We start from the raw sequence: 14,740 nt of genomic DNA on the forward strand, positions 1-14,740 counted from the left end.
GCTTGCCCAAGGCCTGGTTTTGACCCTTTGATGGTGTGTGTCACAAACATAGCTTCAATATCCACTGACTAACTTTACTTGACCCTCAAGCCAAGAGCTTTACAGACCACTGTTTTACAGCAGAGCTTTTTGGTGCTGAGCCAGAATGATCCAACTTAGAGCCAAGGAGGACCAGCGGTAGGATCGAGCTGCTACCTCTCTGGCCACCACTTCTCCCCACTTCTCAGCTATGGTGCAGCACTATGAATCCACCTGCCCCAAAGCCCCCCACCACCCAGTTGTGGCATGGCATGGTACGGGCAAAGCCCTCCATCACCAAATGCTGCCAAAGCCCCCTCTCCCTGCAGCTCTGGGTTGGATCCAATGTCTCCATGGACCGGATCCATAGGTTGCCAACCCCTGAAATCTACAGCATCCAGCAGGGGTGGGTTATGTACATGATGTGTACAGTTTCTCTGTAAATAGCAGGCTTTTTTGTAGTAGCAATGAAAATACCTGTATTGTATTGCAGTAAAAATGAGAATAAGGGGAAACTGCTGGTGATCAGAACTGGAGGCATCCAAACTGTTCAACTCCCCTAAGAACACATTTTCTCCTGTCTCGCTCGGAAGAGGGCCAATTACTTGTCGTAAATTATTCATTCGCCTAATTTAGCCTGTTATTCTCTTCGTGACCTACCCAGAGTTTTACAGATTTGTTCATTAGTCAAAAATTGTCCAAATACTTTATTCAAATAGACGTCAAGGTTTTAGGCTCTTGGCAAACTTTCAGCCTAACTTTTGGCTTATATGCAGAGAGTGCTTGGCAATTTATGTCACATGATAGAGTTTCTGAGCTTGGAGTAGATGACCTGAAATTTTGTAGGCAAGGAAAGACAACTGAGAGATTTCAAAAAGGGGGTAGTGAATGCATCCTACACCCACTTTCATGCCACCCCACTCACTGGGGGACCAATAAAACTTGCTTTTCATGAACATTGTTGGCAACAAAATAGTTCAGTTCAGCGGGAAGCTTGCAGAGAACAAAAAGGGGAACACAAATCTCTTCCAAGCTTACGTACTGGTTTTGGCCCTGATCCCATGTCTGAATCAGTGTAGTTAGACCACCGCAGTCAGATATAGGTCCAAACGCGTCAGCAGGTATAGCGGAAGCACCCACACAGATCCGTTGTCAGAGTCAGGGCCATAATCTGACTGAATGTTGCAGATGTTTGGGGCAACAATTGTCCAGACTTAATCTATTGGGTGCTGACTGACTGCTGTGCCACTCTTTTTTTCTGCTTTCCTGCAGAAGCTGTTCTCTAATCTTTCTGAAACACAAAATTCAGTAAGAGCTATTAGTAATAGTCAACAGCTTAAAACTAGCTCTGAGCTCCTGTTAATAATGAGATAATGCAAAAAACACAGCATAAGAATCGTGGTTAGTCAAATCAGATGAATCCAATGTATTCAAATGTAGTGATTTAAGGCCATTTTAAGCAATTTGACTTTTCTATCTCTACGCCTGTGAGCAAGCGGAGGGTAGAGGCATAGATTGGCTGGGGAGAGATAACCCCAATGGCCTTTTACCAAGGAAGACAATAGATAATAGGCATGGAAAACTCATCCTGCTTTTTTAGCCCCACAATTGTCCATGCAAAGATTTCTTTGCTTTTAAAGGGGGATGTTAAACCTTTGCATACACTTGTGGCAATTGTCCTTTGCTAATATGCCATGTTTATGAAAAGACGACTGAAGAAAGGTTAAAGGAAAGGAATATGTTCTGCCTGGACAAGCGTTGATTGATAAGATCTGATGCAGAGAAGGAGCTCTTTGAATAGAAGAGCCTATTAGTTTCATTAGTCAATGGTCACAGAGCAATTGGTGATGGGTTTAAGCTGTAGCAGGGAAATTTTGGGTGATATTTAGGAAAAAACTCTATGGCCCAGATTCGGGATGCAGCTAAGGGAGTTGGTTATGAATCCCTGAACCTGGGCTTGGGTCTAAAATGGTCCTACCATTGCCAAAGATTAGAACAGCCAAGAACTGCTCTAATTTTATTCAGTCTAGTTATGGTAATCAAAAGGTTGTCAGGGATAGATAGAAAACGCTGTGCTCCCCCCATGCTTCTTCCATTCCCCAGGGACTGTAGAGGGAGGAGAGTTGGTGTAAAAGTCGACTCTGGTGGGTCTTTGCCCTCTGGGGATCCCCAGCTCTGGAAAGACCCAACCATTTTCAGGCTGACAAGGCAAAGTGGCTATAGAATCTGAATCTACAACTCCAGCAGTCTGGTGATGGGAAAAAACAGTGCAGAAATGTGGTGAAATCCCCAGTATGGGAAACATTCAAGGCCATATATGCCTTGCCTATCATAACTGATTAAGGTGGGGAACAGTCGCTGATAATCTCGGCCAAGCCAAATGATGTCTCTGTGAAAAACTCTCTCTGTAGAGGTCACAATGAGTCCTACTTAGTGAAAAGCCTACCTCTTACACATGCCACTCCCTGGAGTATGGAAAGGGGGCCTTGCCTAATTTATGGGTTTGCCATTGATTTCAGGAGGTCTGGGACATTGCCTGGTGTTTTATCAAGGGATTATGCCTAATGCAACAAGCAGGACACCCAGCGCAAATGCGCATAAATCAAAAGCAGGGTGTGCAGCATAAAGGACGTCAACACACTGATGGACATCAACCCAGTGTTAACAAGAGTTCACACAGCTCTCTGCTGGCTGGAGAAGCCAGGATGCACATTGCTGCGTCCATCCCATTTCCCCTTCAACCTCCCAGCAGTGTGTGTGAGCTAAGGAAGGATGACCCATTTCTGCTAACATGTGTTAACCCCTGTGTCATTTCTTCTTGCTGCATTGTCTTTCCATCAGGTTTTTTTTTTAGGATAGCTGCTGCAAGTTGGCCAGACCCACCGGATGCTGCAAACACTCAGCAGATGCTCTGCAGTCACATATCTGAAGGACAACACTGGTGACTCCTGTCTACGAATCCTCTCAGGTACATTAGCTGTACTTTCCAGGCCACTGAGGAAGACAAGGCAGCATTATGTAAAGGTCATCAAATGCAACAGACCTGCTGGCTGCTTTTGAACTGGAACAAAAGCAGAGGGGGGGGGGAAGAGAGAGAGAGAGAAGCTGTTCTTACATTACTTCAGCTCCATAAAGAGCTCTGTCATGCAAAAAACAAAAAAACAAACCAAAAAAAAAAAAAAAAAAATCCAAAAGCCCATATTGCTGAAACAATATTTCACAACACATTATGAGACAAACGTGGCCTCCTCCTCTGCCCACACACTATCTAACATTTCCCAAAGGTACGCGCTACTCTAAATACATCCACACTTCTTTTTGCAAGCGTATTTTGCTTTCCAGATTGGTCTCCCACCGTCTGTTGTGACTGGGCTGTACTGGAGTGGGGATGGCGATATGTGATTGGTCAGGTAAGTCAAATCCTTGTAGGCGAATAGGTGTTTGTGGAGTGGGTGGGCATAAAAGCATTGCATTTCCTTTGAGAGTTCCTATTTAAATATTTATATTTAAATATTTAAATATTGGGGGGTGTTCTCCAAAGATATCTGCACTGGCGCATGCCAGTGACATTTGCATTCTAAGAAGTGTAAATGGGCATGATTCTGCGTTAAGGTGTTGCAAATGCTCAGCTGCTGCACTGCAAAAACAATGGTAGAGAAGTTCTTCCCATCGGGTTACCAAAATGTCTCCATATTGGAGTCCCAACACAGCCTGAACGCACAAGCCAGTACTTCAGTGTGCCTTTGGGGGCCAGGAGCTTTTGCATTAGGAAATGTGCTAACACAAGGGGATTTTAATTGCCCATCTGACTAGGAAAAAGCTAAAGAAGGGAAAGCAAAATAGTAAGAGCAGTTTGAATAATGAAGAGAACCTACCAGATATAATCCCCTCTGACGCATGCCTAACACCGCTCCATTTGTCTGCGCTACTGCCTCCCACTCAAGCTCCTGTCTCACTCATACCTGTGCCGTTACGGTCTTGTTTCTTCCCTGCCCAAGCTCACTGCCATTTCAGTGAATGCAGGCAGCATTTCACAATCAAATCCCTCCCTACTAACAAGCTACTTGAGGGGATAATGCAGGGCCAAAGATCCCCAGAGAACAGAGAATTAAAAATGTCCGACTGCCACAGTTCATGGTCTCACCAAATCCAATAAACAAGATTAGAAATCTCAACAAAACAAAAGGACCTTCCAAGACCTTCCAGGGCCCTCCTAGGAAGTTATTGTGGGCCACTTAAAAGCCTGTCATTAAGAAGGGAATTAATTAGCTTAGCAGCAGGGAGAGAAAAGAAGTGTTCAAAACAAGAGAGCAGCAAATTTAAGGAAGAGGTTTAATGGCCGGGAGAAAGGCACAAAAGGACAGGAACACACACACACACACACGCGAGACATACTAACTTTCAGTTTGAGGTCAATTTAAACCTTTTAATTTCTGAAAGGACAGAACAAGCCTTCAGGTGGCTGAAAGAGGAAAGCAACAAAGCTCAGAGCAAAGCGGACATCGAATTGTTCCTGACAGCTGAAGGCAAAAAGAGCTTCTGAGCTGCAAAATCCCCCACCCAGAAACACAGGTCCTTATTCCCTCTGTGGTGATGAAGTTACAAGTAATTCCCCATGAGTCCAACAAGTTCCCCTGCTGTCAGGCTGGTATGGGTGAGAGGAGGCAGCCATTCAGAGAACACATGTGGCCTTCTATATGAAAGAAACACCAGGTTTTCTGCTCTTGGCTGGGGGCACTGCGATACTGATCTGTGAATCAATAATACTGCCTTTTTTTTAATTTTGTGTCTTAGGCCAAATCAGCCAAATCAGTTCTGAGTTGCATCAACTGAGCAGCACTCAGTCATTCAAGTCTGTGTGGTGCTACCATGGGCAAGTATCCTACCTCCCAGACTCTTCAGCCTGGGGCTTCAGAGACTCCCAAGTCCATGGCAGGCATCCTACATGCAATCCCCAAGCCTGGAGGCCTTGGAGTTCAGATGCCCCCAGTCTCATTTGCCCCTAACCAAAAGGCCAAAGGAGCAAGCTAAAGGGAAAGCCCAAATTTCTGATCTTGTACAACTCCACTGCTGGTTCCTGCTCCCTCTCTGCTCCAGAGCAATGGGACAGGAGAAGGGAATAGGCTTTGCAAGATATTGTGAGCAGAGCCAAGCTCACTGTTGCTGTGAGCAGAGCCAATTGGAGGCAAGCTGTCTGCACAGCAGAGCCCATTTCCTTGGCTTTTGGTCAATTTTCCATCTGCCCTTTCCATAGTGAAAAATGCTGAAAGCAAGCGAGAAAGAGACATTTATATGCTACATCCTGGAGGTCTGAGCATGCCCAGGCACACTGGAGATTGTCCTGTGACATTCATTTGTAACCGGTTTGCCTTGTTTTACTGCTACAACAAAGGTCCCAGGCTGGGATTCTCCATGGGGAGCTAGCTGCGGGTAATAACTTTCCCAGGAAGTGTCTGACCTGTTACTGCTGTAAACCCACTGGAGTGTCACACCCAATAGACCTGATGAAGAATGCTTTGCATCCCAAAGCTTGTCTAACTTTTTTCCAACCATGCAGTTGGGCCAATAAGAGCTATCACCCCTAAAATATCCTTGCCTCTCACATAACTCCTGGACAGTCATGGCTATAACATCACTGCCACATCTAGTAGAAATGCCTGGTACCGACACCCCCTTTCCCAGAGGGTTGGATTGGGGCCTTCTCACTAGCTGATGGAGATGCTGTGCCTTTGGCTTAGCAGGGAGCTGGTTTCACAGCCTTATATGGTGTTATCTTCTCGAGTGTCTAGTTTCTTCCACTTCTGGTAGTCTCCTTCACCAGATGAATAAGCCCATGCCATAGTCATGGACTTGAGACAGCCCTGGCCTCCCATTGCTAGGGCAGTCAAAGGCTATGACTTGTCATGGCCTCCTCATTAGATACCACCTTTAAACTGGCTCATTAAATCTCACAGTTTCCTAGCTTGGAAGTTACTGGTCCCAACCTACATACAGGGGAACTCAGGCCCAGAGTGGGGTGGGATGTACCCAACGCTACCCTGTGAATCAGCAGCAGAGCTGGAAATAGAAGCCAAAAGGTGCATCTCTAAGCCCCCTACTCAGACCAGCACCCTATGGCCCAGAGACAGAAATAGATCCAAGGAGACCAGACTGCAGGGCCTTCTCTGGCCCCCTTAGACATCATGATCTTTCAGAGATGGCGCAGGCTATCAGCTGGACAGCAGGCCTGTGAGATGTATCCCTGTCCAAAGTGGGCACAAAGGAGGCACACACTGTCTGGGACATGCAAGGTGGGCATTCCCTTAGCTCCTCGGTGACGAACTGAGCACAGGTGAGCTGTGAATTGGGCATCATCCTCTCTACTGCAGACACTCGCCTGACCCTCGAGGGCAATGCCATGCTCTCTACTGAGCTCTTCTGCCTGACCCCGTATGGAAGACTAGTGATTTTGTTGTTCTATGGCTCATCTCACGACAACAAGTCACAGTCTGCCTTATGGTGCATGGCCTCGCTCACCCACAGCTCGGTCACGCATCGGTACCTGCTGCAAGCTTCCGACTCTCCGCATCAGCTCTCCACCATTCTTACCTCCCATCCTGCCACCGTATATAACCAGGGGAGTGAAGCACGTGAGGTCTGCAGTTCATGGAGACCCAGGGGCTGCTGCATGCCTCCTCTCTGCTTCTGATCACCTCAGTTGTTGCTTTTGTGAGCATTTCATGGGAAAGCAACAAGAGGGCGGGTCTGAAACCCACATCAACATCTGGCATGGCATGCAGCACCCAGCCCCGTGGCCATTGCAGGGAATCTGCCCTGCCTACCAGTGGTTGGATCAAGATTAGTGAATGCTTGAGCATCGGTGTAAGCTGGAGGGGAAGGGCCAAGAAAGAAGGAGAGAGAGTGACACAGATAGAAAGAGAAAGGAGATGGAGACCAGTCATGTGTCTGTGCATTGTGGGGGGAGCGCTAGATGAGGACACCTGCTCTGGCCCTGGGTCTCTGCAGTCTGGCTGTTTTCTGCATGTAGATCCCTCTGCACTCACTTGCTCACCTGCTCTCCTCTGGACTGCAGGTCCCACTCTCCTCCTCCTGCCTTTTGCTCATCCTCCACTCTGCTCCCACCTCCTGCTCTATTTGCCCTCTTGCGATTGACTGGCTGGTGGCAAGGGATGGAGAGGAAGGGCTGAAGGAAGAAGCATCAGTCACACTCCCTCCCTGCAGCCCAACCTTGAGTAGCAAGGCTTCCCCAGAGCTCAAACCAGGAGCAGGTTTCCAGAGAGTTCAACCCCCCACTCATCCCCGATGATTTTCAAAGACCCCAGCCAGCCGGCAGCCAGCAAACAAACCAGATCTGCTTCCCTCTTCCCTCTAATGAGGCGCATGCACCATTCACTTAGCACCTACTTTTGTCAAGGCAGAACTGGAGATTTTGCAGTTACCATAGTTATTGACGCCACAGCAACAAGGCACTCCACAGCAGTACCTTTTAAGAGCAACTCACGCAGGCACATGTACACCACTCACACACGTGTGCGCACACACACACACAGAGCTGTGCTCTAGGACTTCCATTCGTGTTAGTGACACAGGAGGCTGGAGGGCAGCACACACCCAGTCGCTACAGATCTTTTATGTTAGCCCTAGCTAGGCAGAGTGCTCTAATCATCTGAATGGCTGTAGCAACCTAAATGACCATGGCTGCATTGAAATAGAGGGAAGGCAGACAAGCTATGTGCCCCTCTGCTCTGCCCTCAGCAAACGCAGCAGGGTGGCCCAAAGGGCTGGGTTGGGGCCTTCCAGCTAGCTGATGGAGATGCTGTGCCTTTAGCTTAGCAGGGAGCTGGTTTCCCAGCCTTATATGCTGTTTTCTTCTTAAGTGTCCATTTTCTTCAGCTTCTATTAGTGTCCTTCATCAGATGAATAAGCCCATGCCATAGTCATGGGCTTGGGACAGCCCTGGCCTCCCATTGCTAGAGCAGTCCAAGGCTGTGCCCTTGTCATGGCCTCCTCATTAGGCACCACCTACCAAATGCTGTGCACAGTGACTGGTCCCATCTGGGAATGCCACTGTCCGTGGCCCAGAAGAGGCCATTTCAGACTGACCTCCTGCATAACAGCTTGTGGACCCTCCCCTAGCCACTCTGCACTCACATGTAACTTCTGCTCCAGCTAAGAAATCTAGTCTTGATTGAAGGAGTGTAAGCCATGGAGAAATTACCACAGGCCTGTAGGTGACAGGAAGCGTTTATAGGAGCAATATGGAGGGACAAAAAGCCACAAACACACTGCTCCCAGGAAGAGAGACAGACGGGTTAGTCCGCCAATGGCAATATGATCATCAGGAAAGATATGTGGCCAGATCTCATGCATTGCAATGGTGCTACATATGAAGACAAAATAGATGCTTCCCCAGTCTGAAACAGACGCTGATCCCAGTGAATGCAGTGCCTTGGCATTTAGTTAGCATCTCACCATTAACACTCCCTGCTGTTCCACATATTCCCTATGTAGAAGCCCAGTCTTGGGAAACTCACAACCTCACATACACAATATACCACCCTTTACTAGAGCGGGATGGGTCTGCTCCTTTGTGCCTTTGGAAAGAAGGGAGGCAGGACTAAGGAGAGAGAATATGGGGTGAGTGAGGAAGGGGTTACAGAGATTAGTGAAAATGGGGGAGAGCAGAGGAAGAGATTACACAACAGGGACTGTTCAGGAGGAGAAAAGTAGAAGGAGGGGAAAGACAAAGGAGAGGAAGAGATGTTGCCTTTAAGAGAAATATGCAAAGAGAAGACTGAAAAGCGAGTCAGCCAGGATGGAAAGGGTAAGTAGGGGATGAAGCGAAGAAGAAAAGAAAGTAAAGGAAAGGGTCAGTGAGATCAGATGAGATTCACAGCATCCATGACAAGCCTAACTGGCTTTTTTTTTTTTCATCCAAATACTTTTTTCCTTAACAAAACCAGGTTTTTACTGCAATGGACATTTTTCACAGAAAATGCCAGAAGCCCACAGCTGGAACAGTCTGGCTGTGCAAGAAAAATCCCTCCCCTCAAACCTACTCCCTTCCCAGGGAGGGGGCGGAAGAGTCAGAAAAATTCTGCTAGCATTTCAGATGAAACCTTTCCTCCCTTTCTTCATTCACGATTTTTCGTAGAAGTCAACATGACATTTTTCCAGCAGCCGTGTCGAATTCATGCTCCTCATTTTGCTTGTGCTTCCCCGTCATTCTCTTTCACTGCCTTAGTGGGGAGAGGTGGCTAGTTTGAGTCTTTGGCTCTACCTGGTCCAGGCTCAATAATGGAAGGGGCCCAAAATTCACCAGATTGTGAACAAAACCCGCCCCACACGGGGCCCCTGAATCTGGCTGTGTCACACTAAGCCCTGTGCCCGACAGCAACTGCTCCTGTTTCCACCGTCCTTTCTTTCTGAGAGCGCTTACCCGACCCACCTTCCCCCAGCTTGCTTTGCACATTGTTCTTTGCAGTCTCTGCTGTGGCCCTGCCGCCTGCCAGCCCACTGCCGAAGGACCCAGCAGGCGCCTGTCCCTATTAGAAATCTTATTTGCACTGGAGGAGAGTGCAAATTGTCCTTTCTCTCCTAGACCTGGATTGCAATGTGGGGAGGCACGGAAGATCTTGGTAGGAGCAGTACAAAGTCAAACCCAGACAGAAGCTGCTGTTGTTAACGAGAGGTGGCCGGGGAGGGAGCGGAGGCCAAAAGGGCCCTGGGATAATGAATTTAAAATACAGTAATTGTCTGAGGTGGCTAATGAAGGCGCTGCAGCCCTCAGACTGCTCCAGAGCAGCACTTGAGAGCCCGTTCAGCACAGAACAGGAGCCATGCAACAGGCTGCAACAGGATGCTGGGCTCCATCCTTTTGTCTGGATTCCTAAGGCAGTGCTAGACTGGGAGATGTGGTAGTTTGATAGATAAAATGGCTAGATACTGCAGTGCGGCTGGGAGGAAATAGATACTGCAGCAGATAACGACAGCGGCTCAGCGTGGGCTGGGTGGTGGCTGAAAGAACGTGGAGTGCCTGCTGGGGGTCTGCAGGTGAAGGGGTAACAGTGCTTCCCGGTCAGGGCTCCTCTGTTTTTTGCACAGAGCTGCATGGTCTCTCTAACGCACACACCTGCTGCACGAGAAGCATGAAGACACTGATGCAAATGTAGAGTGAGTTGCCAGGGCAAGTGCCACCTCTCTGCTTTGTGACTGGAAAGCAGGGAGCAAGGGGAGGGAGGAATATACAACGACAGCTCATTTCCAGCCCATCTGAAACAGAGCTGCTAATTAAAGCCCCCTCCCCCAGTCCCCCTGCCCCAGACCATGTTCCTTCATCTCAGAGTGGACCATGGAGTCCATCATGAATCCATACACTTGTTCCCAGCCTTTCAGGTGATGCTAAGGAGTTGTAGGAGCTGCAGCCCATGTGTGGGGCATAGGAGCAGAGTGTGGAAAGGTGTCTCACAGACCCAGAGGCCTGCGCTTGAGCTCTGCTCTTGCCAAAAGCAGCAGGTTGACCCAGTTGTGTGACCTGAGGGGTGAAACAGCAGACATGAGGCTAACAACATCACTCCATGTTATTGGTTCCTGGAACTAGTGCATCTTACCCATAGCAACCCAGTGTACCATCATGAGATGGGGTGGACCTCAAACCTTATTGTGACCTTGTAGGAGCTGAAAGTAGCAGCCTGTGGCTGAGACAGCTCCTTCCCTAAATTCTCCTTCATTTGGCTAACTTGTTGTCTCCTAAGTATCCCAGCATAGGCCTCCAACACAAGTGGAGCAAACCTGTCTGCAGGCTGGGGATGCTATTCACTTAGCAAGTCAGCTTTGGTGTTGGGCTATGACCTAGCAAAAACAAGACAAGGGCAAAGTTCTGTGTACATCTAGAAGCACCTCATCCAAGGGCCTTTGGGCCTGGGGGCCATACACATTCTCTGGTTCCTTGTCTCTACCATTACCTATCCGCAGGGGAAGGGGCCACACAGCTCTGCTGATGCTCCTCAGTGCTGCCTGCCATACTTCTCACTATCCCAGTCCTGGGGTTCCCTTACTACAGACACCAACTTATGAGAGTTAGGGTTGAGGCTGGAGAAAACCTGTCTAGCACTGGCAGTGATTGATCACCTGCAAACAGTGTATAAGCCAAGGCTAGGACTGGGATGGCCTATTTCAGTCCACAGTGGCAAGCACTGGACTCCCCCAGCTTCCTGGCTGGCAGCCAAGGACTAATTTGATTAGCATGACCTATGTCCTGTGCTTTTTGGGTGATTTCATTACAGTCCATGTGATGCTTTCAGTTCTTCCCGTTATGTCAGGTCAGTGGGGTAAATCCATCGTGGTCCAGGCTCAAACATCATAGAGTAAAAAACAAGTTTTCTCCAAACCAAAAAAACCCAGGTCCTTCATCCACCTCAGAGCTGTGTTTTCCTGGGGAAAGATATGGGAAAGTAGAGGAAGAAACAGCAGATCTGTAAAGGGCTCTCTCTTGGCCCAAAGAGAGAGCCCTTGGTACCTTTATGAATAAGTACATAAAGGTACCAAATACAGAAGAATGAATTAAGGGTTGCAACCCCTGATGTGAAGCGGAACTGGTGCTTCTCTGAATGTCCAGCCCAGGGGATGCTAGCCCTTGTGGACTGCTAACTGGAAAGGCCTTGCCCTGTCCCAAGTGTACGCTGAGGCCTGTGCTCTGGAGCAGCCAAGTCTCTTGTCACCAAAGAAGGCTACCATAAAACTCCAGCCAAGCTGGGTATGAGATTCTGAGCAGGGCTCAACTGCCTGCCGTTCTCCTTTGCACAGGTCTAAGAGACCTGGGTAGCACCCAGCATGCCAACAGGTTTAAAGATAAGAGCCCCCACACATACCCTAAAAACTCCCTGAGACCAGTGCAGCCCACCTAACAGAGACTAAATCCTGACTGTGTTTATTTTAGATGCTCCCTTAGACTCTCTCTGAAGGAGATGCTTCAAGAATTCAAACCCCACGTAGTGGGCATGGTACTAGAAGGTGAAGACAGCCACAGCCATCATAGCCTTGCCAGCAGACGCCTGTCAAGTAGGAACTGTTTTAACAGCAGAACCCTGTTTGTCACGAGCAGAGCTTGTTTGGTCTGTGGGGGTGGATCTACTATGGTTTTACTATGCTCACGCAGCGTGCAGCTTTGCTGGATTAGCTGCAACCTTGAGAGAAGCATTTTGTCAGGGTGACAATACCAGTCCTCCTCCACCAGGGAAGAGCACTTAATGTAGCTGTAGCCATAGTTATTACCCTGGCACCCCCTTCTCTCCCTCATCCCCAATTCAGCCCCTCTTAGTTTGGTGCAATGCTCCTTGCTGTTTGGCTTAGGTTGCTTGGGAAACACCCAAAGTAAAAGCAGGGAAAGACACTTGCTTCAGAATAAAAACCTCCCACCCTATAAAGCCTGTGTGTGTTGTGGGGGATTCCACTGATGTAACAGGGTGCAAGTAGAAGTCTGTCATGCAGAGCTGTTACACCAGCAGGTATAGACACTGGCCTTTATAATCACAGCTGGATTATACAAGTCTCTCTTCCCAAGTGCTAACAGAGTTGTGTTCTCGGCATGTGCAGTGCCTTGCACCGTGGGGCTCTGGTCTGCCATGGAGGTTGCTGGGCACACCCGTGATACCCATGCCTTTTTTTTTTTTTAAGGAAAATTTCTCACATCCCAAGTCAAATCAGCCAAATCAATTCCAAACCCGGGAGTCATTCAAGAACCGTATGTGGCCTTACTACCAGCAAGCATGCTCCACCCCCACCTGGGGCTTCAGATGCTTCCAAATCCTTTGGCAGACATCCTAGTGCAGGCCTAAGGTTTGGATGTCCAGGGTTTGGCTTGGGATTTGGATGCCCCTGGGTTTTGTTTGCCTTCAGCCATATGGCTAGGGAGGAGTCTCCCATTGCCATAAAGTCAGCATATAGCCAAGATCTTCCCACTGGAGGTGAAAGTGGGAGACTAAATATGCATTACCTGGGTCCCTGCCAAGAAAGTGGCTTTCCCCTGCAACACTTAGTGATCACTATGGATCATCTGGCTACTCCCCAAAGCCAGACAGGCATCCTACGAGCAAGCCCCAGGGCCAGAGACAGCCCAGGGGGTAGTAGCCCCTGCGCAGAGCAGACCAGCCCCGTTTGCTCGCTGCCCCTCACTTCCCTCTGCCTGAGCCCTAAGATGCAGCCTCCCACGGCTGCTGCCCAGAGGACCCCAGCGGCCCCTTCCACCCTGGGACACCCCGCCTGCAAGCCTCAGGCATTGGGCTGTCCCAGCCGAGCCCCAGCGCAGGGCGCGCCCCGAACACCCGCCCGGAATTCCCGGGGAAAAAAGCCATGCCCGCCCTTTATGCAGATCAGCCCGGCCCGGGAGCCAATGGGGCGGCTCGGGGCGGGGCGGAGCGCGGGACTTGCCCGGGCATGTGGCAGCCATTGCCGCAGCTAGTTCCGGGAAAGACACGTGTAGCCGGCGCGGCGCGGGTCCGAGGTGGGTTTGGGGCAGAGGGGTAGGGCAGGGCAGGGCTCGGCTCGGCGCAATGATCTCGTTCTCCGCGTGGGTGTTTTAACGAGCTCAGGGCAGATCCGGCTCCCAGGGCTGGGCTGGGCTGGGGGGTGCCCGTGGCAGTGCCACCTGTTTCCCCCCCATTTGCTGTGGGAGTCCCCCAGGCCATGTGACTGCTGTGGGTTAGGCTGGCCCCATGCCCATAGCATAGCAGCTCCCGGGTTCCCCTGGGGGATGGGACGGCGGGTGATGTGTCTCCTGGTTGCCCACGCACTGACTAACCTGTTGCCCTGGCTGGCTTCGGCAGGATGCCTGCTGGCAAGGGGCAAGCACCAGGTGTCCTGAGGCCAGTGAAGACCTGCAGGCTGGGGCAGAAGGAGTCCGAGGGCCGGTTCCTGGAGTACTACTATGCCAAGCGGGACCTGTGCTGTGCCCAGTCCAAAGCCCAGCCGTGCCTCCGAGCGGAGGCTGACAGTCAGGCCTTGCAGATTCAGGCTAAGAAGAAGAGCCGGAAGCACCAGCGGTTTATGAAGCGCAGAGCTCTGCTGGAGCAGAGGGGGCTCCTGGGACCCAAGCTGGGACAAAAGGTCCAGCCAGTTGTACTCCAGCTGCCAGAAGCAGATATGGCACAGGAGCCACTCGCCAAGAAAACGGGCAGCTGTGGGCAGCCAGCATTCATGGTGCATGAGCAGCCTGCAGGAGAAACCCATGCCAAGCTCACCAAGCCGAAGCAGGTGCGGTCACAGGCTGAGTCAGACAGTCCTGAGGGCCCAGCGGGGCAGCGCCTCCTCTCACCACCCCAGGATTTGGCATGCAGATTATCTTTGCCTGCAAGCTCCAAATCAGGCAGAGTTTCCTTGTCCTGGTCACTCCAGAGACCTTGGAAATATGTAGCCATTGACTGCGAGATGGTGGGCACGGGTCCTGGTGGGAAGCTGAGTGAGCTGGCACGATGCACAGTAGTCAGCTACAACGGAGATGTTGTCTATGACAAATATATCCGGCCGGAGCTTCCCATTGTGGACTACAGGACTCGGTGGAGTGGGATCACCAAGCGGCACATGCAGAACGCTACCCCATTCAAAGCTGCGCAGAGAGAGGTAAGCATGGGGGGGGGGGGGGGGGGGGGGGGGGTGACCGGGGGAGCGAAAAGCCCCGTCGGCATGCATGGGGTTGACCTGGGGACCGAAAAAGCCCTTTGCCATA

The 14,740-nt window shown here is 50.1% G+C and overlaps 1 protein-coding gene across 1 annotated transcript in view; it reads left to right on the forward strand.

Moving 5' to 3' along the window:
- The first annotated feature begins 13,442 nt into the window (after nucleotides 1-13,442).
- Nucleotides 13,443-14,740, forward strand: part of LOC102382891 (apoptosis-enhancing nuclease) — a 3,207-nt gene continuing 1,909 nt past the window's right edge. Inside the window, exons 1-2 of the mRNA XM_006028278.3 lie at nucleotides 13,443-13,519; nucleotides 13,842-14,634. Coding sequence (XP_006028340.1) covers nucleotides 13,843-14,634 — 792 coding nt within the window. The 5' untranslated portion in view covers nucleotides 13,443-13,519; nucleotide 13,842. The remainder of the gene's footprint in view (nucleotides 13,520-13,841; nucleotides 14,635-14,740) is intronic.

The sequence above is a fragment of the Alligator sinensis genome, unplaced genomic scaffold, assembly GCF_000455745.1.
Source record: "Alligator sinensis unplaced genomic scaffold, ASM45574v1 scaffold874_1, whole genome shotgun sequence".
Classification (NCBI taxonomy): domain Eukaryota; kingdom Metazoa; phylum Chordata; order Crocodylia; family Alligatoridae; genus Alligator; species Alligator sinensis.